This window comes from Spironucleus salmonicida, chromosome 2 (assembly GCF_000497125.1).
Source record: "Spironucleus salmonicida strain ATCC 50377 chromosome 2, whole genome shotgun sequence".
Taxonomy (NCBI): Eukaryota; Fornicata; order Diplomonadida; family Hexamitidae; genus Spironucleus; species Spironucleus salmonicida.
The window spans coordinates 465,232-492,999 of record NC_090597.1 but is presented as its reverse complement, the minus strand read 5'-3'; the positions used below and the strand labels follow the sequence as shown (position 1 = coordinate 492,999).

Here is a 27,768-nt window from a genome sequence, read left to right as displayed (position 1 = left end):
GCCATCCGAAAGAAAGCCCGAAATCTTTCACTATTTGGCTTTCTAGCCTTTTACTACTATTGTTGGCAGCTTGATCCCATTATCTTGTGCAGCGTGCCCTTTTGTCGGCTCTCTTTTCACCTTGTAGCTAGTCTTTTTAGCTTGGACTCCTGGAAGATCGGCTCTCTTTGATACAAACCCTCGCAGAAGCTCATAGTGCTCCGCAGGAAGGTCCCCCTTAACCACCTCTAGGATCTATCCCATATCTGCGAACCACTCGGACGCCAGCACATCCTAGATCGTCATCCGCAGCTTCGGGTCATACTGGATCATGCCCTCGATCGTGTGGCTGGCGTCCTTGTTTTTAATCCACTTTCCTACCCCGACGCCCTGTTGCTGCATGAAGCTCGTCTTGATGGGGTTTCGAGTTGCGTTCCGTCGGATGCGCGTGAACACATCCACGCCCGGCACGCCGCACACTTTGTGAATCCGCTGCAGCTGGTCCACCTCGTCCTTCCCGGGGAACAGCGGGAAGTTGGTGCATACCTCGAAAAATACGCATCCCAGCGCGAATATGTCGATCTCAAACGAGTAGTCCCCGTCGGTTAGCAGGATCTCCGGGGCACGATACCAGCGCGTGGAAATGTACTCCGTCAGCGGAGGGGCGTTGGTCTTCTCCGTGGCGGACCCGAAGTCGGCCAGCTTGAGGACGAACGCATTCCCGTACTTCTTCATCAGGAAGTTCTCCGGCTTTATGTCCCGGTGGAAGAAGTGGTTCTCGTGCAGCGTCGTCAGGGAGCAGGCTGCCTGGAAGCAGTAGAACTTCGCCAGGTTGGCCGGTAGCGGCTGCGGAAGGTCCTTGATGATCTCGTAAAGGTTCATGTCCAGGAGCTCGAACACGAGGGCCAGCTTTCCCGAGGCGCGGTCGAAGAGGATTTCCTGCAGCTGGACTATGTTGGGCTTGCTCCGCAGGTTTTTGAGGACTTTCAGCTCCTTCAGCTTGGTTATCTGCTCCACGGACTCGTACGGCTGCTTCATGCGCTTGATGGCGACCCTCTCCTGGTTCGTGGTGTTCAGGGCCTCGATCACGTCCGCGAACGCGCCGGCGCCCTTTTTCGCAAGAAACTTGTACTTCGACTTGGACGGCTGGTTCGGCATGCGGAAATTAGGAATGACCGGAATATGCCGTTATTATATGGAGGGGACTACTTCGCTCCCGTTTTTCAGGCTGGCGAAATATGCACGGCGGGATATATAGTATATGCGACTGAGCGGGCAGCGCTGCGGCGGGTGGGATGGGATGGCCCGCACTTGCTAAAGGATAATTACGTTCACTCTCAGCCCAGACTGGCCTTCGCGCTATCAATTATGATGGACACGACGGTGCCGAGCGAGCTGCCGAAGAGGAGGCCCATGTTGAGGCAGAGGGTCATGAAGTTGGCGGCGTGCGTGCCGTTGGTCTCGGGCTTCATGATGCTGCCGTACTTGCAGAAGATGGCGCACATGAACCAGCCGTTGGACACCGCGAAGAGGATCATCACGATCCAGGCCACCAGGTCGTTGTGGACGAGGGGAAGGCCGTCGGGGGCGGTGCCAGCTGCAGCAGGCGAAGCGGTACCGGCAGGCCAGTGGTAGTAGGGCACGATCTGGATGATGAAGAGCGCGATGAAGGCGAGCCTGACGATGGCGGCGATGAAGAGCGTCTTGACGTTCCAGATGCTGAGCCCCCACTTCCAGGAGGGGAACTGCCGGCCGACCCAGTCGCCGACCATGAACCAGGAGAACATGATGATGGACCACCAGTCGCCGTACTTGCCGGACTCGTTGGTCTTGAACATGGAGTAGCACAGGATCTGGATGGTGATGGCGGGGAACAGGGTGAGGGTGACGAAGAAGATGAGGAAGAGCGAGACGCCGGGCATCCACAAGTTCTTGACCGCGTCGAAGAAGGTGGTGCCGGGGGCGGCGACCTCCTTGGCGGCGCTCTTGTCGCGCGTGAAGTACTTCTGGCGGTCGGCGGCGTCGAACTCGATCTTGTCAGCGCCGTAGTTCTTGACGAGCCAGAAGTAGGCGAAGTAGGTCACGAGCACGAAGATAGCGGCGATGATGTAGTAGGCCACGGTGGTGTAGTACAGCACGGAGTCGAAGGTGGGGGCCTTGCTGTTGAAGGGGATGATGGGCTTCGTGATCACCTTGAGCACCTGGGCAACTATACCGGCGATTCCCGACCCAGCATTGAAGGCGGCGATGAAGCTCACGTCCAGGGAGGCCGCAACCCCGATGGCGGTGGGGAAGAAGAGGCCGTTCGCGCAGCCCGCGAAGGCCACGCAGATCAGAATTATCGTCATCCTAGACGTGGGCGTATTAAATGAAAATTCTTATATTTCAAACATTAGTTGATAATTACTGTTAGAAAATCAGGATCGTAGAAAATATTTATGCAATATATAACTAGTATAATTTATTAACTGGAAATAAGTTATTTAATAATAAATTTATAAAATTAGCTAAATAATTAAAATATAACTAAGAATTTTTGTATTATATAATCATAAAGTGACTCAGTGCTTCTCAAATTAGCATTAAATAAAGTTAGATAAAAAATAAATTATTTTTAAACTTCATTATAGTTGTATTATACATACTAATTACCATAATTTTTCATGTTTTATTTATTTATTTATTTATTTATTTATTTATTTATTTATTTATTTATTTATTTATAGATAGATTATGCATAAGATATAAAAAGTACAGTAAAAGTATAATACATATACCCAATAAATATTTTATTTGATATTATGAAAATAATAACTGTTTTCACTTTTAAACCTTATTTTTAAAAATATTAATATCAATGAATCAGAATTTTCATATCATTTATTTAATTATTAAATTTTAATCATAAGATCCACTATTTCGGAATCTAAACAATCTGACTTCATATTCCTCTCTGTTAAGTACGATATATTTTTCTTAATAGTTTCATCTCTATTTTTGCGTTAGTCTGTATAATACTTAAATTTAATTTAAGGAATTGTTAGACTAGGAAATATTTTTTCACGGCATAAGGCCCAAGCTGGTCCGTATTCATCTACAAATGCGAACAATTTCTCGCGTTAGTCTAGTGTCCAATGATGTCTACTCATTTAAAGGAAAGAAATTATATTTTTAAAAATAATAAATTTTTAAAAGTCGCATAAGTATATCACAACTTCCTTCTAAGAAATTGAGTACAACTCATTATATTGTTTAAAATTTGTAAAATCAATTTTGTTTAAGTGTTTTCGTTTTTTAAAATATTACCAATACATAGATAAATTTAATATTATATATTTAGAAATAATAATCATTTTATAAAATAAAATAATTATGGTAATTATCATTTTGTACTTAGTTTTTTTTAATTGAAATAAGCAATAAATTGTTACAGTAGTACGTTTACACAACCCTCAGGATTTACTAGTTTATGTATATGTGATTTATATTAGTATATATATAATAATATCTTTTAGTATCAGAACTTTTTAATGAGATTACACTCAAAACAGTGTAACATATAATTTTATTAGGAAGAGAATTCAATTTATAAATATAAGTAAATTACAAATATATAGACAAATTTATTTAAGAAACATACATTTAAACTTTTCTAATTTATTAATAATTTATAAAACTATTATTATTAATAATTTTATTAATATAGATTATTATCATACACACTGTATTATTTAATTCACAAAGAACGTAGAAATTATAAAGATAGTAATATATTTTTCAAAAATGTATTAATAATTATATAATAATTATTAATACTGTTTATAAATTTTTTATTATTCTTAATATAAAATTGAGAAAATCTGTTAAATGTATTTGTTTATCAATATAATATCTATGTATAGATAAGCTTAAAATTATAATTTTATTACATGAACAATTATAAAATATAATTAGAATTAAGTATATTGCCTTAATTAAAATGCATCATACTTTTATGAAATTGTTTTAATATGTACTAGATACTAGCAAGTTCTGTACATAAAAAAGTTATGCATTTATATTTAACATGTAAAGTGAAAAGTCTAGAGTATTAAAATATTCTATAGTCACTCATGTTAAACATTTCTCAGACCTACTATCTTTACTTTACTGATAAGAGGGGTAAGTTTCTCTAATATCCATTCTGAAATTGGCTAGTTCTTCAAATAAATGAGATAGTTATCTGGAAAAATTTACCATTTAAGAAATAATAAGTAAGTGTAAAACTAGACTCCATCATCGATAAGTAACCGCATAGATTCCAGCTCTCGCTTGATATATTTGGTGGTCTTCACAAGTATAATCTATTTTTCGTCCGTAACTGTAGTTAATGTCTTTGATTTTGGTATTTTAAGCTCAATTTTGTTTATCTCTGATTCAAGAACCTTGGGGAACTAACTTTAGTCCTTAAGGAACTTAAAATCCTGCGCTAGCATTATAATAAATTTAACGTTACCGATAGTTTTTATTTTTCCAAATAAAATAGCATATTCAAAGGCCTCCAAAGGCTTATATTGCAACAATTTGGATTCCATAAGGGGTTTAACCTTGTAGAAAATGAGCCCCTTCGCCATAGAGAGAAAATTAATATGTGTTGTCTTAAGTCTATTGATATAAGGCTAATCTCCAGCAGATGCTGACGAACTGTTTTCCAAGACAGGCTGCATTAGAATTTTAGAATTATATTAGTTTATAGCTTAGTTCAAATCCAAGCAATTATTTTGATGAATATCGATACCGTACCGCTAAAGATTTTGTGAAAGCTTCAGAAGTACGTACTTTTGTTTTCTCTTACCTTTCTTTTACATTTTTTACATTTTAATATTAATTATTTTATAATAAGAAATATTTAAAAGCTACAAAAACCAGAAATGAACTAAAATTATTTTGACGATCCAAAAACACCAAAGTAACAGCGAGCTGCAGTTCGCCTTCTGCAGCGAAAATCATTCACTACTATTCCTCAAATTCTGCCTAACATGTCCACAGGTAAAAAGCTTAGGTGCGGACTGCCGAAAGTTCTCTCTATGCGCGATTTTGACGAATAGATTTCTGCACCATCCACGCCGCACACGACTGCAAAGCTGAGGCCGTTAGGTGCCAATGTCACGGACGGGCTAGATGAGGAATTTGGGCAGTTGGAGGCCCTAGTTTCACCACTTTAAAAATTTTTACCAAAACCCAGAAGACAGTGAATATTTAATAGTGGTCTTTAATTTTTAGTATTATTATACAACTAATCCACATATATTTTATTATAAATTATATTAATTATTATACAATATATATTAATTATTATACTTTTACAATTTATTTTGATTATTATTATTATACATAATATAATATAATTTTACGTAGAAAATGCACACCGCGCTACCAGAATCGCGCTATACGGGCGTAATTCGGCCCTACTGCATCCCCGCAGCCACCCACGCCCCATATAGCCTATAAACCTCCATTTCCTACCCACATTAGCTCAATACCGCGAAATTAAGCGATAACTCCCCAAAATCAACCCAGCCACCCCTAGAATCGCACCAGAGCCCCAATAACCCCGCAAATAGACGAGTCCCGCCCCCATCATGCGATTTGCACGCCCCTTCCGCACCGAGCTGCTCGGACTACGAGGAGCTCGCCAGCCGCCGTTTCGAGGCCTTTTCGAGCCAGTCGCTGGAGGACTACTTCTGGATCGGCTGCACCCCAGAGGCCAAAATGCGGCCGGATTTGACTGCCGAAATTTCGCATTTTCAGACCGAAAATTCGTCTTCTTTTAGTGTCAGTGGGGGCTACTAAAAATAAGAATAGGAAGGGTAAGAACTGGAGCGATTTGCGCTGATAGTTTCTGAGAAACTCGCGAAATCGGATTTGCCGGAAACAGTAGAAATTGGGCTGGCATCAAAGCCGTAAGTTTCGCCAGAAGAGCGCAGTTTTGCAGAGGCCAGCGAGGGCGAAAAGGAGGCGTTTTGGGAAAATTTTTCAGAGTTATATCACTTAAAATCGTTATATCAGTAAAAAGGAGAGGAAAAGTAAGTAGATGCGCTGATAGTTTCTGCTAAATTCGTCAAAAAACAAGGTATACAAAAACTCAATGAACCACAAACTCACCAAGTGATATAAGCGAGTTTCCGCTCCTTAGAAAGCGCAGAAATCCCTGAAGCCCTCTAGAAGTCTTTTGCGAAACCAGCGCCTGCGCGGAGGCCTAACGGTGCGGAAAATGCCAGCGATGCGCTGATAGTTTCTGCTAAAGTCGTTAAAAAAGGAGCGGAAAATGCAGATTCTCTGCTGGTTTCGCGCACCGCGGGAACGAAAATTGAGTAAAATTATGTGGAAGGGAAGATAGTTTCTGCGGTAAAACGCCGGAGATCGCCAGGCAGGAGCGAAAATTTTGGAGTGGCGCGAGCGGAATTAGATCATTCGCGCAAGTTGTCTGGGCGGTCTAATCGCGAAATCCAGCTCCTGGGAAGTCAAAATTCAGATTCATCAGAAAGGTTTTGCTCGCTACAAAGTTCGATAAAAATAATTACTTCCAACAAAATTGGCTTAGTTGCAGTGGGCAAGCAAAAATTAGACGATGGTGGGTTCGATTCCGAGCTGAACGACTAACAAGTTTCAGCAGTTTCTCAGCCGTACCAGGATTCTGCGGCGAAATATTGTGGAAACGGGCATGCCCAAAAACCGAAATTGAGCGTTCTGGACCTCGAGGTGGTTGGCGCTCCAAAGGAAGGGAACGCGCCGAAAACGTTTTCCGTTTCACAGAAAAAAGCTAAAAAACCGGAACGGAAAAGTTTCGCGAGCGTTATATCAGTTTCTATTTAAGTATGTGGAAAGGTGGAAAAAGGAGTTGAATATAGTGATTTTGCTGATATAATGAGCTAGGTTAGCGAAGGCGATAAGGGCAGGTGCTGTTTAGCGGTTCAAAGCATTATTTAGTCAATATGTGGAAAGTGAGTGGAAAATAAATATATCATTATTATATAATTTCTAATATTAAAAATTTTTTATTTCCTTTCCTAATATTTTTTCCTCTCCACGAAGAATGAACAATAAGCTCATTTCTAAAATCAAGTAATCCTCCGCTAAGCAGGCTCGCTCGAACAAGGTTCCCGCATCCTAGGCGAAGCTTATCTAGTAAACCGACGCATTGTCTGGTTTCAACATGAAGAATCTCGATATGGAAAACGTTACCATTTATATGGGTGACCGCTGCGTGGAATACGCTAAGCCCAACCTCCAGGGAAACCCCCAAACTAATATCTGGTCCGTTCGTGGCGAGCACAAGGAACGTGCCTCTAAGGACACTCGTTTCGAGCAGAGACAGCAGCAGTCCATGTAGTAGTTAATGGAAATTTTCAAGAATATGGCTCCTCCCAAGACCGAAGGTGCTGCCGAAGAAGTCGAGCAGAAATAAGAGGAGTGATATCTATTATTTCGTTATGTCATTATACATCATTTGCATCAACTAATCAAATTTCTCTAATTTGAAGCCCAGCAAACCACGATGAGGTGATGTAATTCATCGAAAGCATTCAATTCAGCTTATCTAGACGAAATTTCAAGCTGAAAGCGTCCCAAATCTGCGATCCAGCGCTAGAGCTCATAAGAAAATATCAAGTAGTAAGTACTACATACTAAAACCATGATCTTGTAATCTCCAATTTCAAACTCGTCAGGTCATTGTTTATGCCCGCGTTGCGACCATAAACCATGGCTTTCTGTTTTCAAATTTAAAACAACAACATCATACTTTACCTAAGTATTACTTACTACTAGATTCATCGAGTACAATCAAAGGTACATTTGATTAATTAAATGATCAACAAACATAAAGATTAAATTATAAAATAAAAACAGAATAACTTATCAAAATAACATTACAAGAAACCCGGAAAGCGATCACCTTAGAGATTTGTTTCCGGCCGGATCGCATTAAGCAAAATTAAATCGCTTAAATTATATCCCATTTTTATACACTCAAAATCACATACACAATTAAAAAAAACCTCTTTAATCACTCGTCGTGGTCGCTATTTATCAAACATGGAGTAGTTAGGACACCCTTTAAAACCCACCAATGCTGTTTTATTGATCTTTCGGAATTTTTAATTAAAAAATCAAAAAAAACTACGATTTTAATCCGTAAGTATTAATTGATTTCTCGATATTTGATATAAATTACAAATGAAGTGGTCCGTTCAAACCCTTGATCTCTTTAGAGATTGGGGGAGGGGCGGGCCGCCCAAGCGCCGGATTTTTGACCAAAAGTACCCACAAGAAATCAAATCAAATAAAAAAGGAGCCCGGTAGATACTATCCCGCCGCTAGGTCAGCTTTTGGTAACACGACCCCTTAATTTTTTTCAAAACATAATTCACAAGAGGTTATTATTTATGATCAATTTAAAGGCGTATTGTTAGCGGAAGCGGACGGACGAAACAGCCCTTGGGCGACCGAACTCTAAAGGGATCACGAACGAATATATAAAACTTCTATCTCCGATCAGTATTTGGAACATGGAGAGCATTGCACTCTCACTTACATATACTATAAAAAAGCTTAGAAAAACTGAAAATATCACATAAAAATGAAATCGCCTTCTTTATAAACGCCCTCAACTTCTTCTAGGCATCTGTCAAATAGGCCATCGAATTCACTGTCTCTGACCGTAATTGAGATCAATTTCATCTACTTTTTCCACTCTTTTTTGAAATCAGTAATCAAGAACTTTCCCTCCTTCTCTAAGCAGAAATCGGTGAAAACCTCAATCATAAGCTCAAGTTTATCCAGCTGAAATTCGCTTTGAATGTGCTTCTCTGCTTCTTTTTCAGTCTCATTAAAATACGATATTCTGATCAATTTATATGCTAAATTGACGTTTTCTACCGTTACAAAATCTCCTTTGTTCAATTTCGCCGCGCTCATGCTCAGCCTTATTAAACTTTCCAAAACTCTAGCCGTAACTAAAATATTTTTACTTATACTATTATATCTCAGTTAAGAGTATAAATTTGCAATCAATTAATTAATTTCTATGGTTAATTTTGGCTATCTATACTTACATTATTATATGATATCCTTCATATATTAATTTTACAATAAAAACCGATTCTTGGACATGCTCTATTCTGGTGTATTAAGCTGCTATTACAACTAGTTGTAAAACGGTTCAAATTGCTCCTAAAATGCAGCAAAGTTCCCTTCATCAATATCACCAAAAACAGTATTTTTACTTTAATTAGTATGAACATTTGAGTTCAAATTTGATTTCCCAAACGTTCTTTCGTTTTCTCCTTCCCTTTCGCCTCCTCCTCGATTCTTAAAGACTTATTCACAAATTTTTCTATCTTTTTCAATCAAATCTTCAAGTCTAAAAATCAAGTCAAATCTACTAACAAGACTATCTGGCATACCTAAGTTTTCTGAAATTCCGACCTCGTCGTTGTACTCTTTAAAGACAAAGTTGCAGCCTCCCAAAACGCAACATCTACAATTCAACTACAAGTGAATATTACTCTTATTTATGCTAATCGTCTGCTGCTCCATCGCCTCGTGGACGCTATTTCTGTCATTTTGGCTCATTTTATCGAATTCATCTATTGTCAGAATACCGGAATCCGCCAAAACAAATGCTCCTGCTTCAATTTAATTGTTAATCACCGCCGCAGTTAGACCAGCGGCAGAGGCATTTTTAGCTGAAGTTTGAATTTTGATATGCGCCAAATTCGTAACATTTCGAAGAAACTAAGATTTTCCACTTCCTGGAGGGCCAGCAAGTAAAATGTTGATGGTAGAGCGAAAAGTTGAACTGGAAGTGAACTGCGAAAGTAATTGTAGAATTAGTGCCTATTTATAGTGAATTGGTGTGAAAAGCGATGGAGAGAAAGATGCAGCCAAGATATTTAGAAAGGTGTTAGGCGGAAGATTTAAAAATGGTTGGAGGTGCAGGGTTTTAGTATTTGCTATTTAGAAAGCTGTGTGACCGAAAATTAGAAGAAAACCTGATGTGGTTAGCTTTTTATTGAAATGCTGGTCATTTTGGTGTGGTGATGGAATGAATACGCCTGTAAGTTGTACACGATCTCCAGGGCGTAATTTGTCAACGGTTGAATTATTAACGATGCACATAATAGTTTTAGGCATTTTAGCATTTACAAGTTCTGGAAAATCTTGGAGGTAGAGTTTTTAGGTTACTTTAAACGTTGATAGACCGTAAAGGCGTGTAACTTCGTTATTACTTCTTATTATAAAGGAATTGGCTTGGTTTACATTCATTTCAATTGTAGGATCAGAAAATTGCTGGGTTTCAAATGCATCGTTTTTAAAGGTTACAAGCTGCTAAATTTTAGGCATTGGGGCTTCAATCTTTTTAATAATACCTTAAACAGTTCGGAAAGTCAAGAAATCTTCAGATTTGAGAGTACGTGGATTTCGCAATGAATCTTCTAATAATGGAGTAGTAAAATTAACGTCAATTTCCTTATTAAATAGAGATGAAATCTAAGATTAAAGGGTAGGAATAAATTAGGTAGGAGACTAAATCAACTAGGTATAAAGCGAGTGGGAATGAGACGTAAGAAGATTAATTGGTATATTAAGTGTAGTATCAGTCACGAGTTATTAAAGCTTTGCTGCACGCATAAAATCGGCAATCTCAGCTTGTAATTGTGGTGCAGCCTACATGTAAATTTTGGAATGGAAGTAAATGTTAATATTTATTAGGCTATAGTAATATAATATCGCTAATGTAATATTTTATTTTTTAATGCCAAAGTTGAAAATCACCTTTAACTATTGAGAACAATAAAATTATCAAGTATTTTTAAAGTTTAGGATATATATCTTATTTATACCTAAATTAAGAAATAGTGAGGCTCCAATAGTATCATTCGCCTCAAATGTCGGTATTGTACTCGTTCATGCGCATGCTCTCGTTGAGCTCCTGCGCTTCCTGCTCCAGGGCCATGAACCTTATCTCGTTTTTCTTCCTCAAATACTTGACCACGAACACTCCGATCGTGATGACGAGCGTAAGCGCGATGACGACGCCGACAACGACGAAAATGGCTACCGAGCCCTGAAGGTTGCTCACGCAAGACTCACCGTCGAACGCGAACCCGTTCTCGCAGCGCTTGCAGCGGCTCCTGATGGTGAGCCCGCCCAGGCACTGCTTGCAGTCCTGCTAGATGTCGAATCCGGGGTGGCAGGAATCGCAGAAGCCGGTCTGGGCGTTCGGCCTGTAGCCGTAGTTACAGGTGCGGCAGGCGGACTTCTCGGAAAAGCCGGCCTTGCAGTTGAGGCAGTTCGACTTGATGTCAAAGTGGTTCAGACAGTCCGAGCAGCCTTTCGCGGGATCGTAGTTCGTGGGGCACCTGCAGACGAACTTTTTCAGGACACGGTCGAACAGGCAGTTGGAATCGGGACAGTCCGTGGAGCAGGTGTTAGGGGCGCAAATGAATCTCTTGTCAGGATACGTGTGGAGGATAAAGGTTGCCTTGCAGCCTAAACAAAAATTCTCCATATTTTCACTTTTGCACGAGCATTTTGGGACAAGGAAGCCGGCAACCGCTGCAACGGGGTCGTTAACACAGGCACCAAGCCCACCGCATTCTGTTGTCGCTATAGCAACGTCACAGATTTTCGTTGAAGTTGAGTTCTCCGCAGTCGTGTCGCAGTCCCTGCAGATTTTGGGAATGCAACGAATCGGATTGGGTTTTCCGTCTGCTCCTAAAGAAGCAAGGCTCTTACCACAGTCTTTGCATTTTGACTTGGGTTCAAGCCAGCCTTTGCATTAGCAACTCGTGGAAAAAAATGAGTTTGCACATCTACCTTAAGAGTTGCATACAGTACCTGAGTCGACACAATTTGTAGAGAAACACTCAGCTCCGGCCTTGCTGTAATTCTTTGCACAGTCTACACATTGTGTGCCGGAATATCCAGTGGAGCAGACGCATTTGTTCTTGGTGCAATTTCCGTGATTGTTGCAAATGATATTATCTTTTAGGCAAGTATTTGAGACGCATGCGTCACTTACCAGAGTGAAGTCAGTAGCACAAATTCCCGTTTTGCACTTTTATGCTAGATCTTGGTTGCCGGAGCAAGCGCAGGTGTTATCTTTGCAGGTCCCGTTCCCGCCGCAAATTAAGTTATCGTCGTCAACGCAGGCACTTGCTATACATTTTTAATCTACCAAAGTGAAGCCCGTGAGACAAGTCGCGCAGTCCGTGCCGAAGTTTTCTTTGCAGTTACAGGTTTTCTTATCTAAATCGCAGGTCCCGTTGTTGGCACAAATAACACCTTCTTTGAGGCACTCGCTGGCCGTGCAAACGTTCTTATCGTCAATATTGACCATCTGTAGACCGTCTTTGCAGCCTTCGCATTAAGGCTTAAAACCAGGACCGCACTAACAGGAGTTATTCGTGCAGGTCCCGTTTCCGCTGCAAATCACGCCAGAGATAATACAGGCAGTGGCAACGCAGTCATCATTTACTAACTATTTATCTGCAGTACACGCGGAACATTTTTTGGTGGGGTCCAAATTGTTTGTGCAGACGCACGCATTATTCCTACAGGTCCCCTTGTTGTTGCAAATTGTATCACCTAAAACACAAGGAGTCGGAATACAAATGCCGCCCAATAGTGTATTATTTGCCAGGCAGCTAGAGCACTGGTTATCAGGATCAAAATTATTCTTGCAGATGCATACATTTTTCGTGCAGCTCCCTTTGTTGCTGCAAATTGTATCACCTAAAACACAAGGAGTGGGAATACAAATTCCACCCAATAACGTGGTTTCGTCCATACATTTAGAACACTGTTTATCAGGATCAAAATTATTTGTGCACTTGCATTTATTTTAAGAGCAAGTCCCGGTCCCGCCGCAAACTAATTTATCGTCGCCAATACAGGCATTTGCTATACATTTCCCACCTGACAAAGTGAAGTTCTCAAGACAAGCCGCGCAGTTCGTGCCAAAGTTTTCGTTGCACTAGCAGGCGTCATTCGTGCAGGTCCCGTTTCCGCTGCAAATCTTGCCAGAGATAATACAGGCAGTGGCAACGCAGTCTTCATTTATCAACTCTTTCCCTGCAACACACGCAGAACATTTTTGGGTGGGGTCCAAATTATTTCTGCACCTGCATTTATTTGAAGAGCAGGTCCCCTTGTTGCTGCAAGTTGTTTTACCTGAAATGCAAGGGGTAGGAACACAAATTCCATCCAATAACGTGTTATTTGCCAGGCAGCTCGAGCACTGGTTCTAAGGATCAAAATTGTTTGTGCACCTGCATTTGTTTGAAGAGCAGCTACCATTACCGTTACAAATATTCTTCCCCGTTATACAAGAATTAGATATACAAGCTCCATCAAACACGCTTAAACCGTCTTAACATGACGTACACTTAGTTGCTGGATCAAACTTTTTTTAACACGAGCATTTATCTCTAGAGCAGGCCCCTATGTTGTTGCATATTGTTTTATTTACGACACAACCAGCCATCTAGCACGTCTTGACGCCGCCTTAGTCTATTTCCGCATAGCCGTCCATACATTCAGAGCACTATTTTGCCGGGTCGTACTTTTCTCTGCAGATACATTCTTTGTTCTTATCGCAGTGCCCGTCGTTGTTGCAGACCTTTTCGCCATTTACGCAGTTGTTGTGGATACAATAGTTAGCTAATTTCGTATACTCGGCATTGCAATTTTAGCATTAGCTGGCACTGTCATAGCCCTCAAAACACTGGCAAGTTCCATTCTCGCAGGATCCTATATTGGCGCAAATCCTGCCATCGGCGCTAAGACAGCTCGCCTTTGTGCATAGTTATTTTCCTTAAATTTCGACAATTATATCATTTTCAGCGCATTTTGAGCATTTTGATGCAGGGTCAAAATTGTTGGCGCAGGAGCAAATACTATTAGTACAGCTTCCGTTGTCAGAGCAGATTTTTCCATCAATAAGGCATCCCGCGTACGAGCATACACCATCCACTGGTTCTAGGCCATTCGCACAAACCGAACACTTTTAAGTTGGATCTAAATTCTTGTCACAGTAGCAAGACGTTTTACCGGCCTTGTTTGTAAGGCAAAGTCCCTAGTCTGAGCATACCTTCTTATTAGAATCTATACATACGTCAGGATAGCATTCTTTGTATCCTTCTCTGTCTACAGCTTATACATAATCTTTTGGACACACTGCAGTCATTTTACTAAGTTGTGTAATACAGATTTGGTAAAGTTGTATAATATTAGTAAATAGAGAAACTTATTGTTAGATATGTAGTTATATTATATAGAAATAAAAGTATTATTTATATCAAAAACAGGGTATTTCATCAATTATGTATATTTCTATATAATATGTGATCAATTTTCTTGCATACAATTTTAATGTTAAATCTAAATTATATTATTGACCTTCTATTATATTAATGAATTAGAAATTCATATTTACTATCCTCTAGGATGTCATATCTAATAATTCGTATAGTTCTTTGTCAACAATCCACATTACATATTTTTTTAAAATGTTCAAGATTAATCAGACTACTGCCATAAATTCATGCAATTTTCTAAAAATAGAGCAACTTTACATGATCTAAGATAACATTAATATTATTTCGTACATCAATATCTATTTAATGTTATATTTTGTATTAAAAATAACCCTATTCAATTTCTAATATATAAAAATCAGCATATTTAATTATGCAATAATTCAGCCTTTTGAAGTTTAAGTATAGTAATAGTAGAATATGTTTTCAATAAGATATAAATATAAGCTTTAATAATACGATTAAATCAATTGATACTTTTATTGATGCAAATAACGATTTTTTAACATCACAGTGTAGTATTAGTAATTCCTACTATGAGAAACCATAGAATATATAATGAAGTAGTAACTAACTCATCCCAAAAACATGAGTCAGTACTCTCCAGTTTCAAAACCGCCACAGTCATTTTTATGACCGCGTTGCGACCAGAGCCATGACTTTCCGTTGTTTAAACCGAAGCCGGCCGAGCCCTACTTTTGGTACGGGTTACGTAATACTGTATAGTTCAAAAGTTCTGATGAAATTATAAAAGATTAAGGTGACTATAATCCTCACAAGGCAAGAGTTTTATAATGATTTTCTATACGCTCTATAAAATTAATTTAAAGTATTTCTTTACGGATTTTCGTGTCTAAATCAAAAGCTTTATCACTTTAATACGCCCAATTTTTAAGCATAACATTTAATATTGTTATTAAACATAACCTCAAAGCATTTGAAATCTAAGTAGTAATATTGTGATTTTATTATAAAATTAGTCAGCTTCTACGCTTAAACTAGTCACCCGTATCCTTTTCATGTATTTAGTTGAATGATTCAAATAACACATTTGGTGCATAAATAACTAGGCTTGGCACGGATAGCCTGCTCCCAAAAACAACAGCATTTTCTGAGTTACTTTGATATAGCCTAAGGTACTTATCCCGGTCACTCTTATGGTTATTGCGTCCTAATACCACTGTTTTCTTCATATAAGTCTTTCTATATTCCCATCCTTAACGCCTTATTTTTACCCATCTTCACAACTAAGTAAGCAACCCCTCCCACAATGCATGCAACAATGACACTTATCACAGCAGTTAATAGCCAAGCCACTCCAGCACTTGCCTTTTGAACGGACTGTTCGCATCTTCCATCGACAAGCTGATAGCCAATCTCGCACCAATTGCAAGTTTCACGGGCCAAACAGCCCCCGCAGCCAGTCTCACAATCCTAACACTGCTCTACGTTATTAGTCGCCTCGCAGAACTCGCCAACTCCGCACTGCTTCTCGCCTGCGCACCCGCGATAGACGCACTCAGAGCCGTTCTGCAGCTAGTAGCCGCTCTCGCACGCCTCACATGATGCTGCGCTCGTACACTTCTCGCACACAAAATTAGCGTCAAAAGTATACCCGCGATCGCACTGAACACACGTGTCTGCGTCGTAGCAACTGGCGCAGCCTGACGGGCAGCGCACGCAGGCATTATTCTGGAAGACGAATCCCGGCGCGCAAACCTCGCAGGTGTTGAAGCTGGAGCACCTCTCGCAGTTGGCAATGCACGTCTCGCAGCTCGAAAACTGAGGAATTTAGAGGCAGAAGCTCTGGGTAGGGCAATCCGTGCTGCTGCGGCACTCGCTTTTCTCCAGCTTTTCGCAGATGCCGTCCGCGAGCGCGTACCCGGGGAGGCACTCGTAGCATGTCGCGCCGTTGACGCAGAATTTGCACCCTGGCGCACACCGCTCGCAGATGCTTTTTTCGTTCACAAAGTAGCGCTCGAAGCAGTTCTGGCACACGCGGTCATTCAAGCAGTACTCGCAGTTGGGCGCGCACTTCTCGCATCCGTTCATGTAGCTTGCGTAGTGGGGGGCGCACTGGCTGCAGACGCGGAAACCGCTCAGCGCGATGCAGTTCGGCTCCAGCGTGAAGCAGTAGTTGCCGCCGCGCTCCGCGAGGCAGTACTTCCCGGTCTTGCATGGGTTCAACTTGTCGCATTCGGTGTAGCGGCATATCGTCTCATCGCCACGAACTGCTAGCGTGTAGTCCTTCTCGCAGAGCAGGCACTCGCCAACGGCGCTGCAGGCGCGGCAGTGCGGCCCGCATGACACGCAGGTGGAGTTTTATAGGACGTAGCCGTCTCCGCAGGTTACACAACTGCCAGACTCTGAGCATTTGGCGCAGTGCGGTACGCAGGATACGCATAGGCTGTTTTTGAGGCTGGCTGAGGGCGCGCATCTCGTGCAATTCGTGCTGCTAGAGCACTCTTCACACCTCTCCTGGCAGGGCTAGCACGTCTGGCCCACGGAGTGGAACCCGGACGCGCACCTGGTGCACTGCTATGGCATCTAGCACTCCGCGCACCCGGCGACGCATTTCTAGCAAGTGTGGTCAGGTGTCAAAAAGTAGCCCTGTTTGCAGGTATTACATACCGTGCTAGAGGCGCACGAATCGCAATCTGGACCGCACGTTGAGCAGTAATTGTCTTCGAGGAACCTGCCCGGTTCGCACTTCATGCAGTGTTTGCTGTCTGAGCAACTCTCGCAGCCGAAAGAGCAGTATTCGCAGCTATTGTCCACCAGAAACTTGCCAGGGGGGCAGCCGATGCAAACTGCCGTGTTCTCGGGATCGCAGATTCCGCATTTGAAGCGGTCGCACGCTTTACAGGTAGTCTGGGACCCGTCTGGCGTAGCAGTTGGGCAAACAGTGCCGAATGGGCAGATGTTATCTGGGCATGTGAAGACGGACATTTTAAAATGACTTCGGAAACTAATAACGCGCGAAAGTACTAAATTAGCAGAGTTATTTTTAGGATATATTCAACTACACTATAGAACGCAATTGGCAATTAGTTATTAGTAAATAAAAACTGCAACAAGTGGAAAGGTGTTTTTGTTGATATTAGGGAATATAAGCGCAGATCGAATAAAATTTGCAATCATTTGAATATGCTAGGGGTTTAATAGTATATTGAATAAATTTTACGGTAAATCTTCGTAGTAAAATATATTGCAGATAATATAAATTGATAATAAGTTTAATTAATAATTCTAACTAGTGAATAAATATATAATAGTAAATATTAAAAACTAAATTTTTAAAATTATAATTAGTAAGAATAACTAATTATGTAAAAAGAAACTAAATGCATATATTTTTATTTATTGGTGCTATATATATTTTAATAATTTTAGTTTATATATATATAGTTTAAATCAATACTTATAACAGTAGATGTATTATTATGCTTCATTGTAACATTTAATAAATTATCTCGCACATCTAATAAAATGACAGACTAATTGGTATGATTTATAATACATGTAATTAAATTTGGCATAATAATTTTACTATTCCGACAATTTTGTTTTAGGTATATAGAAAGTATGATTTTGAGTAATCAGTAAAAACAGGAACCAGTACTCTCCAGTTTCAAAACCGCCACAGTCATTTTTATGACCGCGTTGCGACCAGAGCCATGACTTTCCGTTGTTTAAACCGAAGCCGGCCGAGCCCTACTTTTGGTAGGGTTACGTAATACTGTATAGTTCAAAAGTTCTGATGAAATTATAAAAGATTAAGGTGACTATAATCCTCACAAGGCAAGAGTTTTATAATGATTTTCTATACGCTCTATAAAATTAATTTAAAGTATTTCTTTACGGATTTTCGTGTCTAAATCAAAAGCTTTATCACTTTAATACGCCCAATTTTTAAGCATAACATTTAATATTGTTATTAAACATAACCTCAAAGCATTTGAAATCTAAGTAGTAATATTGTGATTTTATTATAAAATTAGTCAGCTTCTACGCTTAAACTAGTCACCCGTATCCTTTTCATGTATTTAGTTGAATGATTCAAATAACACATTTGGTGCATAAATAACTAGGCTTGGCACGGATAGCCTGCTCCCAAAAACAACAGCATTTTCTGAGTTACTTTGATATAGCCTAAGGTACTTATCCCGGTCACTCTTATGGTTATTGCGTCCTAATACCACTGTTTTCTTCATATAAGTCTTTCTATATTCCCATCCTTAACGCCTTATTTTTACCCATCTTCACAACTAAGTAAGCAACCCCTCCCACAATGCATGCAACAATGACACTTATCACAGCAGTTAATAGCCAAGCCACTCCAGCACTTGCCTTTTGAACGGACTGTTCGCATCTTCCATCGACAAGCTGATAGCCAATCTCGCACCAATTGCAAGTTTCACGGGCCAAACAGCCCCCGCAGCCAGTCTCACAATCCTAACACTGCTCTACGTTATTAGTCGCCTCGCAGAACTCGCCAACTCCGCACTGCTTCTCGCCTGCGCACCCGCGATAGACGCACTCAGAGCCGTTCTGCAGCTAGTAGCCGCTCTCGCACGCCTCACATGATGCTGCGCTCGTACACTTCTCGCACACAAAATTAGCGTCAAAAGTATACCCGCGATCGCACTGAACACACGTGTCTGCGTCGTAGCAACTGGCGCAGCCTGACGGGCAGCGCACGCAGGCATTATTCTGGAAGACGAATCCCGGCGCGCAAACCTCGCAGGTGTTGAAGCTGGAGCACCTCTCGCAGTTGGCAATGCACGTCTCGCAGCTCGAAAACTGAGGAATTTAGAGGCAGAAGCTCTGGGTAGGGCAATCCGTGCTGCTGCGGCACTCGCTTTTCTCCAGCTTTTCGCAGATGCCGTCCGCGAGCGCGTACCCGGGGAGGCACTCGTAGCATGTCGCGCCGTTGACGCAGAATTTGCACCCTGGCGCACACCGCTCGCAGATGCTTTTTTCGTTCACAAAGTAGCGCTCGAAGCAGTTCTGGCACACGCGGTCATTCAAGCAGTACTCGCAGTTGGGCGCGCACTTCTCGCATCCGTTCATGTAGCTTGCGTAGTGGGGGGCGCACTGGCTGCAGACGCGGAAACCGCTCAGCGCGATGCAGTTCGGCTCCAGCGTGAAGCAGTAGTTGCCGCCGCGCTCCGCGAGGCAGTACTTCCCGGTCTTGCATGGGTTCAACTTGTCGCATTCGGTGTAGCGGCATATCGTCTCATCGCCACGAACTGCTAGCGTGTAGTCCTTCTCGCAGAGCAGGCACTCGCCAACGGCGCTGCAGGCGCGGCAGTGCGGCCCGCATGACACGCAGGTGGAGTTTTATAGGACGTAGCCGTCTCCGCAGGTTACACAACTGCCAGACTCTGAGCATTTGGCGCAGTGCGGTACGCAGGATACGCATAGGCTGTTTTTGAGGCTGGCTGAGGGCGCGCATCTCGTGCAATTCGTGCTGCTAGAGCACTCTTCACACCTCTCCTGGCAGGGCTAGCACGTCTGGCCCACGGAGTGGAACCCGGACGCGCACCTGGTGCACTGCTATGGCATCTAGCACTCCGCGCACCCGGCGACGCATTTCTAGCAAGTGTGGTCAGGTGTCAAAAAGTAGCCCTGTTTGCAGGTATTACATACCGTGCTAGAGGCGCACGAATCGCAATCTGGACCGCACGTTGAGCAGTAATTGTCTTCGAGGAACCTGCCCGGTTCGCACTTCATGCAGTGTTTGCTGTCTGAGCAACTCTCGCAGCCGAAAGAGCAGTATTCGCAGCTATTGTCCACCAGAAACTTGCCAGGGGGGCAGCCGATGCAAACTGCCGTGTTCTCGGGATCGCAGATTCCGCATTTGAAGCGGTCGCACGCTTTACAGGTAGTCTGGGACCCGTCTGGCGTAGCAGTTGGGCAAACAGTGCCGAATGGGCAGATGTTATCTGGGCATGTGAAGACGGACATTTTAAAATGACTTCGGAAACTAATAACGCGCGAAAGTACTAAATTAGCAGAGTTATTTTTAGGATATATTCAACTACACTATAGAACGCAATTGGCAATTAGTTATTAGTAAATAAAAACTGCAACAAGTGGAAAGGTGTTTTTGTTGATATTAGGGAATATAAGCGCAGATCGAATAAAATTTGCAATCATTTGAATATGCTAGGGGTTTAATAGTATATTGAATAAATTTTACGGTAAATCTTCGTAGTAAAATATATTGCAGATAATATAAATTGATAATAAGTTTAATTAATAATTCTAACTAGTGAATAAATATATAATAGTAAATATTAAAAACTAAATTTTTAAAATTATAATTAGTAAGAATAACTAATTATGTAAAAAGAAACTAAATGCATATATTTTTATTTATTGGTGCTATATATATTTTAATAATTTTAGTTTATATATATATAGTTTAAATCAATACTTATAACAGTAGATGTATTATTATGCTTCATTGTAACATTTAATAAATTATCTCGCACATCTAATAAAATGACAGACTAATTGGTATGATTTATAATACATGTAATTAAATTTGGCATAATAATTTTACTATTCCGACAATTTTGTTTTAGGTATATAGAAAGTATGATTTTGAGTAATCAGTAAAAACAGGAACCAGTACTCTCCAGTTTCAAAACCGCCACAGTCATTTTTATGACCGCGTTGCGACCAGAGCCATGACTTTCCGTTGTTTAAACCGAAGCCGGCCGAGCCCTACTTTTGGTAGGGTTACGTAATACTGTATAGTTCAAAAGTTCTGATGAAATTATAAAAGATTAAGGTGACTATAATCCTCACAAGGCAAGAGTTTTATAATGATTTTCTATACGCTCTATAAAATTAATTTAAAGTATTTCTTTACGGATTTTCGTGTCTAAATCAAAAGCTTTATCACTTTAATACGCCCAATTTTTAAGCATAACATTTAATATTGTTATTAAACATAACCTCAAAGCATTTGAAATCTAAGTAGTAATATTGTGATTTTATTATAAAATTAGTCAGCTTCTACGCTTAAACTAGTCACCCGTATCCTTTTCATGTATTTAGTTGAATGATTCAAATAACACATTTGGTGCATAAATAACTAGGCTTGGCACGGATAGCCTGCTCCCAAAAACAACAGCATTTTCTGAGTTACTTTGATATAGCCTAAGGTACTTATCCCGGTCACTCTTATGGTTATTGCGTCCTAATACCACTGTTTTCTTCATATAAGTCTTTCTATATTCCCATCCTTAACGCCTTATTTTTACCCATCTTCACAACTAAGTAAGCAACCCCTCCCACAATGCATGCAACAATGACACTTATCACAGCAGTTAATAGCCAAGCCACTCCAGCACTTGCCTTTTGAACGGACTGTTCGCATCTTCCATCGACAAGCTGATAGCCAATCTCGCACCAATTGCAAGTTTCACGGGCCAAACAGCCCCCGCAGCCAGTCTCACAATCCTAACACTGCTCTACGTTATTAGTCGCCTCGCAGAACTCGCCAACTCCGCACTGCTTCTCGCCTGCGCACCCGCGATAGACGCACTCAGAGCCGTTCTGCAGCTAGTAGCCGCTCTCGCACGCCTCACATGATGCTGCGCTCGTACACTTCTCGCACACAAAATTAGCGTCAAAAGTATACCCGCGATCGCACTGAACACACGTGTCTGCGTCGTAGCAACTGGCGCAGCCTGACGGGCAGCGCACGCAGGCATTATTCTGGAAGACGAATCCCGGCGCGCAAACCTCGCAGGTGTTGAAGCTGGAGCACCTCTCGCAGTTGGCAATGCACGTCTCGCAGCTCGAAAACTGAGGAATTTAGAGGCAGAAGCTCTGGGTAGGGCAATCCGTGCTGCTGCGGCACTCGCTTTTCTCCAGCTTTTCGCAGATGCCGTCCGCGAGCGCGTACCCGGGGAGGCACTCGTAGCATGTCGCGCCGTTGACGCAGAATTTGCACCCTGGCGCACACCGCTCGCAGATGCTTTTTTCGTTCACAAAGTAGCGCTCGAAGCAGTTCTGGCACACGCGGTCATTCAAGCAGTACTCGCAGTTGGGCGCGCACTTCTCGCATCCGTTCATGTAGCTTGCGTAGTGGGGGGCGCACTGGCTGCAGACGCGGAAACCGCTCAGCGCGATGCAGTTCGGCTCCAGCGTGAAGCAGTAGTTGCCGCCGCGCTCCGCGAGGCAGTACTTCCCGGTCTTGCATGGGTTCAACTTGTCGCATTCGGTGTAGCGGCATATCGTCTCATCGCCACGAACTGCTAGCGTGTAGTCTTTCTCGCAGAGCAGGCACTCGCCAACGGCGCTGCAGGCGCGGCAGTGCGGCCCGCATGACACGCAGGTGGAGTTTTATAGGACGTAGCCGTCTCCGCAGGTAACACAACTGCCAGCCTCTGAGCATTTGGCGCAGTGCGGTACGCAGGATACGCATAGGCTGTTTTTGAGGCTGGCTGAGGGCGCGCATCTCGTGCAATTCGTGCTGCTAGAGCACTCTTCACACCTCTCCTGGCAGGGCTAGCACGTCTGGCCCACGGAGTGGAACCCGGACGCGCACCTGGTGCACTGCTATGGCATCTAGCACTCCGCGCACCCGGCGACGCATTTCTAGCAAGTGTGGTCAGGTGTCAAAAAGTAGCCCTGTTTGCAGGTATTACATACCGTGCTAGAGGCGCACGAATCGCAATCTGGACCGCACGTTGAGCAGTAATTGTCTTCGAGGAACCTGCCCGGTTCGCACTTCATGCAGTGTTTGCTGTCTGAGCAACTCTCGCAGCCGAAAGAGCAGTATTCGCAGCTATTGTCCACCAGAAACTTGCCAGGGGGGCAGCCGATGCAAACTGCCGTGTTCTCGGGATCGCAGATTCCGCATTTGAAGCGGTCGCACGCTTTACAGGTAGTCTGGGACCCGTCTGGCGTAGCAGTTGGGCAAACAGTGCCGAATGGGCAGATGTTATCTGGGCATGTGAAGACGGACATTTTAAAATGACTTCGGAAACTAATAACGCGCGAAAGTACTAAATTAGCAGAGTTATTTTTAGGATATATTCAACTACACTATAGAACGCAATTGGCAATTAGTTATTAGTAAATAAAAACTGCAACAAGTGGAAAGGTGTTTTTGTTGATATTAGGGAATATAAGCGCAGATCGAATAAAATTTGCAATCATTTGAATATGCTAGGGGTTTAATAGTATATTGAATAAATTTTACGGTAAATCTTCGTAGTAAAATATATTGCAGATAATATAAATTGATAATAAGTTTAATTAATAATTCTAACTAGTGAATAAATATATAATAGTAAATATTAAAAACTAAATTTTTAAAATTATAATTAGTAAGAATAACTAATTATGTAAAAAGAAACTAAATGCATATATTTTTATTTATTGGTGCTATATATATTTTAATAATTTTAGTTTATATATATATAGTTTAAATCAATACTTATAACAGTAGATGTATTATTATGCTTCATTGTAACATTTAATAAATTATCTCGCACATCTAATAAAATGACAGACTAATTGGTATGATTTATAATACATGTAATTAAATTTGGCATAATAATTTTACTATTCCGACAATTTTGTTTTAGGTATATAGAAAGTATGATTTTGAGTAATCAGTAAAAACAGGAACCAGTACTCTCCAGTTTCAAAACCGCCACAGTCATTTTTATGACCGCGTTGCGACCAGAGCCATGACTTTCCGTTGTTTAAACCGAAGCCGGCCGAGCCCTACTTTTGGTACGGGTTACGTAATACTGTATAGTTCAAAAGTTCTGATGAAATTATAAAAGATTAAGGTGACTATAATCCTCACAAGGCAAGAGTTTTATAATGATTTTCTATACGCTCTATAAAATTAATTTAAAGTATTTCTTTACGGATTTTCGTGTCTAAATCAAAAGCTTTATCACTTTAATACGCCCAATTTTTAAGCATAACATTTAATATTGTTATTAAACATAACCTCAAAGCATTTGAAATCTAAGTAGTAATATTGTGATTTTATTATAAAATTAGTCAGCTTCTACGCTTAAACTAGTCACCCGTATCCTTTTCATGTATTTAGTTGAATGATTCGAATAACACATTTGGTGCATAAATAACTAGGCTTGGCACGGATAGCCTGCTCCCAAAAACAACAGCATTTTCTGAGTTACTTTGATATAGCCTAAGGTACTTATCCCGGTCACTCTTATGGTTATTGCGTCCTAATACCACTGTTTTCTTCATATAAGTCTTTCTATATTCCCATCTTTAACGCCTTATTTTTACCCATCTTCACAACTAAGTAAGCAACCCCTCCCACAATGCATGCAACAATGACACTTATCACAGCAGTTAATAGCCAAGCCACTCCAGCACTTGCCTTTTGAACGGACTGTTCGCATCTTCCATCGACAAGCTGATAGCCAATCTCGCACCAATTGCAAGTTTCACGGGCCAAACAGCCCCCGCAGCCAGTCTCACAATCCTAACACTGCTCTACGTTATTAGTCGCCTCGCAGAACTCGCCAACTCCGCACTGCTTCTCGCCTGCGCACCCGCGATAGACGCACTCAGAGCCGTTCTGCAGCTAGTAGCCGCTCTCGCACGCCTCACATGATGCTGCGCTCGTACACTTCTCGCACACAAAATTAGCGTCAAAAGTATACCCGCGATCGCACTGAACACACGTGTCTGCGTCGTAGCAACTGGCGCAGCCTGACGGGCAGCGCACGCAGGCATTATTCTGGAAGACGAATCCCGGCGCGCAAACCTCGCAGGTGTTGAAGCTGGAGCACCTCTCGCAGTTGGCAATGCACGTCTCGCAGCTCGAAAACTGAGGAATTTAGAGGCAGAAGCTCTGGGTAGGGCAATCCGTGCTGCTGCGGCACTCGCTTTTCTCCAGCTTTTCGCAGATGCCGTCCGCGAGCGCGTACCCGGGGAGGCACTCGTAGCATGTCGCGCCGTTGACGCAGAATTTGCACCCTGGCGCACACCGCTCGCAGATGCTTTTTTCGTTCACAAAGTAGCGCTCGAAGCAGTTCTGGCACACGCGGTCATTCAAGCAGTACTCGCAGTTGGGCGCGCACTTCTCGCATCCGTTCATGTAGCTTGCGTAGTGGGGGGCGCACTGGCTGCAGACGCGGAAACCGCTCAGCGCGATGCAGTTCGGCTCCAGCGTGAAGCAGTAGTTGCCGCCGCGCTCCGCGAGGCAGTACTTCCCGGTCTTGCATGGGTTCAACTTGTCGCATTCGGTGTAGCGGCATATCGTCTCATCGCCACGAACTGCTAGCGTGTAGTCCTTCTCGCAGAGCAGGCACTCGCCAACGGCGCTGCAGGCGCGGCAGTGCGGCCCGCATGACACGCAGGTGGAGTTTTATAGGACGTAGCCGTCTCCGCAGGTAACACAACTGCCAGCCTCTGAGCATTTGGCGCAGTGCGGTACGCAGGATACGCATAGGCTGTTTTTGAGGCTGGCTGAGGGCGCGCATCTCGTGCAATTCGTGCTGCTAGAGCACTCTTCACACCTCTCCTGGCAGGGCTAGCACGTCTGGCCCACGGAGTGGAACCCGGACGCGCACCTGGTGCACTGCTATGGCATCTAGCACTCCGCGCACCCGGCGACGCATTTCTAGCAAGTGTGGTCAGGTGTCAAAAAGTAGCCCTGTTTGCAGGTATTACATACCGTGCTAGAGGCGCACGAATCGCAATCTGGACCGCACGTTGAGCAGTAATTGTCTTCGAGGAACCTGCCCGGTTCGCACTTCATGCAGTGTTTGCTGTCTGAGCAACTCTCGCAGCCGAAAGAGCAGTATTCGCAGCTATTGTCCACCAGAAACTTGCCAGGGGGGCAGCCGATGCAAACTGCCGTGTTCTCGGGATCGCAGATTCCGCATTTGAAGCGGTCGCACGCTTTACAGGTAGTCTGGGACCCGTCTGGCGTAGCAGTTGGGCAAACAGTGCCGAATGGGCAGATGTTATCTGGGCATGTGAAGACGGACATTTTAAAATGACTTCGGAAACTAATAACGCGCGAAAGTACTAAATTAGCAGAGTTATTTTTAGGATATATTCAACTACACTATAGAACGCAATTGGCAATTAGTTATTAGTAAATAAAAACTGCAACAAGTGGAAAGGTGTTTTTGTTGATATTAGGGAATATAAGCGCAGATCGAATAAAATTTGCAATCATTTGAATATGCTAGGGGTTTAATAGTATATTGAATAAATTTTACGGTAAATCTTCGTAGTAAAATATATTGCAGATAATATAAATTGATAATAAGTTTAATTAATAATTCTAACTAGTGAATAAATATATAATAGTAAATATTAAAAACTAAATTTTTAAAATTATAATTAGTAAGAATAACTAATTATGTAAAAAGAAACTAAATGCATATATTTTTATTTATTGGTGCTATATATATTTTAATAATTTTAGTTTATATATATATAGTTTAAATCAATACTTATAACAGTAGATGTATTATTATGCTTCATTGTAACATTTAATAAATTATCTCGCACATCTAATAAAATGACAGACTAATTGGTATGATTTATAATACATGTAATTAAATTTGGCATAATAATTTTACTATTCCGACAATTTTGTTTTAGGTATATAGAAAGTATGATTTTGAGTAATCAGTAAAAACAGGAACCAGTACTCTCCAGTTTCAAAACCGCCACAGTCATTTTTATGACCGCGTTGCGACCAGAGCCATGACTTTCCGTTGTTTAAACCGAAGCCGGCCGAGCCCTACTTTTGGTACGGGTTACTTACTCTTGTATATCAAGTTTCAAACATATTAGCTGTAGCCGCTATAGATTATGCATTCGCCCAAGCAGTCTTCAAAGCTTTATCTCAGGTAAAAGCCATTCGTGCATTCACATATATTTTATACATCGTCTGTAATTCGCACGAATTATTTTGTTTTTGATTCAATCTATATAACGGCATTCACTGTTTTCTGGTTCTATTGTGTCTCTGCATGCTTAGTATTTTTGAGTTGGCTTAAATTTTACTCACAGGAGCACCTTAAAACGCCGTTTTTATCTGTGATACAGAAGCCTATATATGTGCATACTATATCTGACCGTCTATTCAGGCTTTTGATTAGCTATGCTCGATGCCATCCATATATGTGCCGAAGAGAAACTTTTCAGGGAATGTGGGAATTGATATTATGCGTGGGGTGAAATATTGTTATAACAATGGTAAATTATCGAATGTGCTAAGTGTGTATCGCCATAATAAAACGTATCTCATATTTACAGTAAATAGCAATTTAAGTTATAATATATATATATATAATAATAATAATAATATTTTCCTACAAATTCCGTATAAAGCCAGTATATATTATATAATATATTATAATTAATAATTTTTTCATCCTACTTTTTT

General features: G+C 41.7%; 12 protein-coding genes and 1 pseudogene across 12 annotated transcripts; 4 read left to right on the top strand and 9 right to left on the bottom strand. All coding sequences in view use genetic code 6, as the record gives it.

The window, feature by feature from the left end:
• Positions 1-27: 27 nt before the first annotated feature.
• On the bottom strand, positions 28-1,137 carry SS50377_21486 (Long-flagella protein, kinase, CMGC RCK; the record flags this gene model as incomplete). Its single annotated transcript, XM_067905405.1, has 1 exon — positions 28-1,137. One exon carries the CDS (start codon positions 1,135-1,137, stop codon positions 28-30), a length of 1,110 nt encoding a protein of 369 aa, XP_067766722.1.
• A 179-nt stretch (positions 1,138-1,316) lies between these two features.
• SS50377_21485 (Equilibrative nucleoside transporter family protein) lies at positions 1,317-2,327 on the bottom strand (annotated as a pseudogene).
• Positions 2,328-4,085: 1,758 nt separating this feature from the next.
• Positions 4,086-4,835, bottom strand: SS50377_21484 (uncharacterized protein; the record flags this gene model as incomplete). The annotated part of the gene is made up of 1 exon (XM_067905404.1): positions 4,086-4,835. One exon carries the CDS (start codon positions 4,833-4,835, stop codon positions 4,086-4,088), a length of 750 nt encoding a protein of 249 aa, XP_067766721.1.
• Positions 4,836-4,889: 54 nt separating this feature from the next.
• SS50377_21483 (uncharacterized protein) lies at positions 4,890-5,213 on the top strand (the record flags this gene model as incomplete). The annotated part of the gene is made up of 1 exon (XM_067905403.1): positions 4,890-5,213. The coding sequence occupies one exon, from the start codon at positions 4,890-4,892 to the stop codon at positions 5,211-5,213; it is 324 nt and encodes a 107-aa protein (XP_067766720.1).
• Positions 5,214-5,379: 166 nt separating this feature from the next.
• SS50377_21482 (uncharacterized protein) lies at positions 5,380-6,966 on the top strand (the record flags this gene model as incomplete). Its single annotated transcript, XM_067905402.1, has 1 exon — positions 5,380-6,966. The coding sequence occupies one exon, from the start codon at positions 5,380-5,382 to the stop codon at positions 6,964-6,966; it is 1,587 nt and encodes a 528-aa protein (XP_067766719.1).
• Positions 6,967-7,054: 88 nt separating this feature from the next.
• On the top strand, positions 7,055-7,435 carry SS50377_21481 (uncharacterized protein; the record flags this gene model as incomplete). The annotated part of the gene is made up of 1 exon (XM_067905401.1): positions 7,055-7,435. One exon carries the CDS (start codon positions 7,055-7,057, stop codon positions 7,433-7,435), a length of 381 nt encoding a protein of 126 aa, XP_067766718.1.
• Positions 7,436-8,589: 1,154 nt separating this feature from the next.
• On the bottom strand, positions 8,590-10,695 carry SS50377_21480 (DNA replication licensing factor MCM3; the record flags this gene model as incomplete). Its single annotated transcript, XM_067905400.1, has 1 exon — positions 8,590-10,695. The coding sequence occupies one exon, from the start codon at positions 10,693-10,695 to the stop codon at positions 8,590-8,592; it is 2,106 nt and encodes a 701-aa protein (XP_067766717.1).
• A 211-nt stretch (positions 10,696-10,906) lies between these two features.
• Positions 10,907-14,212, bottom strand: SS50377_21479 (Neurogenic locus notch-like protein; the record flags this gene model as incomplete). Its single annotated transcript, XM_067905399.1, has 1 exon — positions 10,907-14,212. One exon carries the CDS (start codon positions 14,210-14,212, stop codon positions 10,907-10,909), a length of 3,306 nt encoding a protein of 1,101 aa, XP_067766716.1.
• A 1,279-nt stretch (positions 14,213-15,491) lies between these two features.
• SS50377_21478 (Cysteine-rich membrane protein 2) lies at positions 15,492-17,291 on the bottom strand (the record flags this gene model as incomplete). Its single annotated transcript, XM_067905398.1, has 1 exon — positions 15,492-17,291. One exon carries the CDS (start codon positions 17,289-17,291, stop codon positions 15,492-15,494), a length of 1,800 nt encoding a protein of 599 aa, XP_067766715.1.
• A 1,221-nt stretch (positions 17,292-18,512) lies between these two features.
• SS50377_21477 (Cysteine-rich membrane protein 2) lies at positions 18,513-20,312 on the bottom strand (the record flags this gene model as incomplete). Its single annotated transcript, XM_067905397.1, has 1 exon — positions 18,513-20,312. The coding sequence occupies one exon, from the start codon at positions 20,310-20,312 to the stop codon at positions 18,513-18,515; it is 1,800 nt and encodes a 599-aa protein (XP_067766714.1).
• A 1,221-nt stretch (positions 20,313-21,533) lies between these two features.
• SS50377_21476 (Cysteine-rich membrane protein 2) lies at positions 21,534-23,333 on the bottom strand (the record flags this gene model as incomplete). Its single annotated transcript, XM_067905396.1, has 1 exon — positions 21,534-23,333. One exon carries the CDS (start codon positions 23,331-23,333, stop codon positions 21,534-21,536), a length of 1,800 nt encoding a protein of 599 aa, XP_067766713.1.
• Positions 23,334-24,555: 1,222 nt separating this feature from the next.
• SS50377_21475 (Cysteine-rich membrane protein 2) lies at positions 24,556-26,355 on the bottom strand (the record flags this gene model as incomplete). Its single annotated transcript, XM_067905395.1, has 1 exon — positions 24,556-26,355. One exon carries the CDS (start codon positions 26,353-26,355, stop codon positions 24,556-24,558), a length of 1,800 nt encoding a protein of 599 aa, XP_067766712.1.
• A 728-nt stretch (positions 26,356-27,083) lies between these two features.
• SS50377_21474 (uncharacterized protein) lies at positions 27,084-27,560 on the top strand (the record flags this gene model as incomplete). Its single annotated transcript, XM_067905394.1, has 1 exon — positions 27,084-27,560. The coding sequence occupies one exon, from the start codon at positions 27,084-27,086 to the stop codon at positions 27,558-27,560; it is 477 nt and encodes a 158-aa protein (XP_067766711.1).
• Between the last annotated feature and the right edge of the window lie 208 nt (positions 27,561-27,768).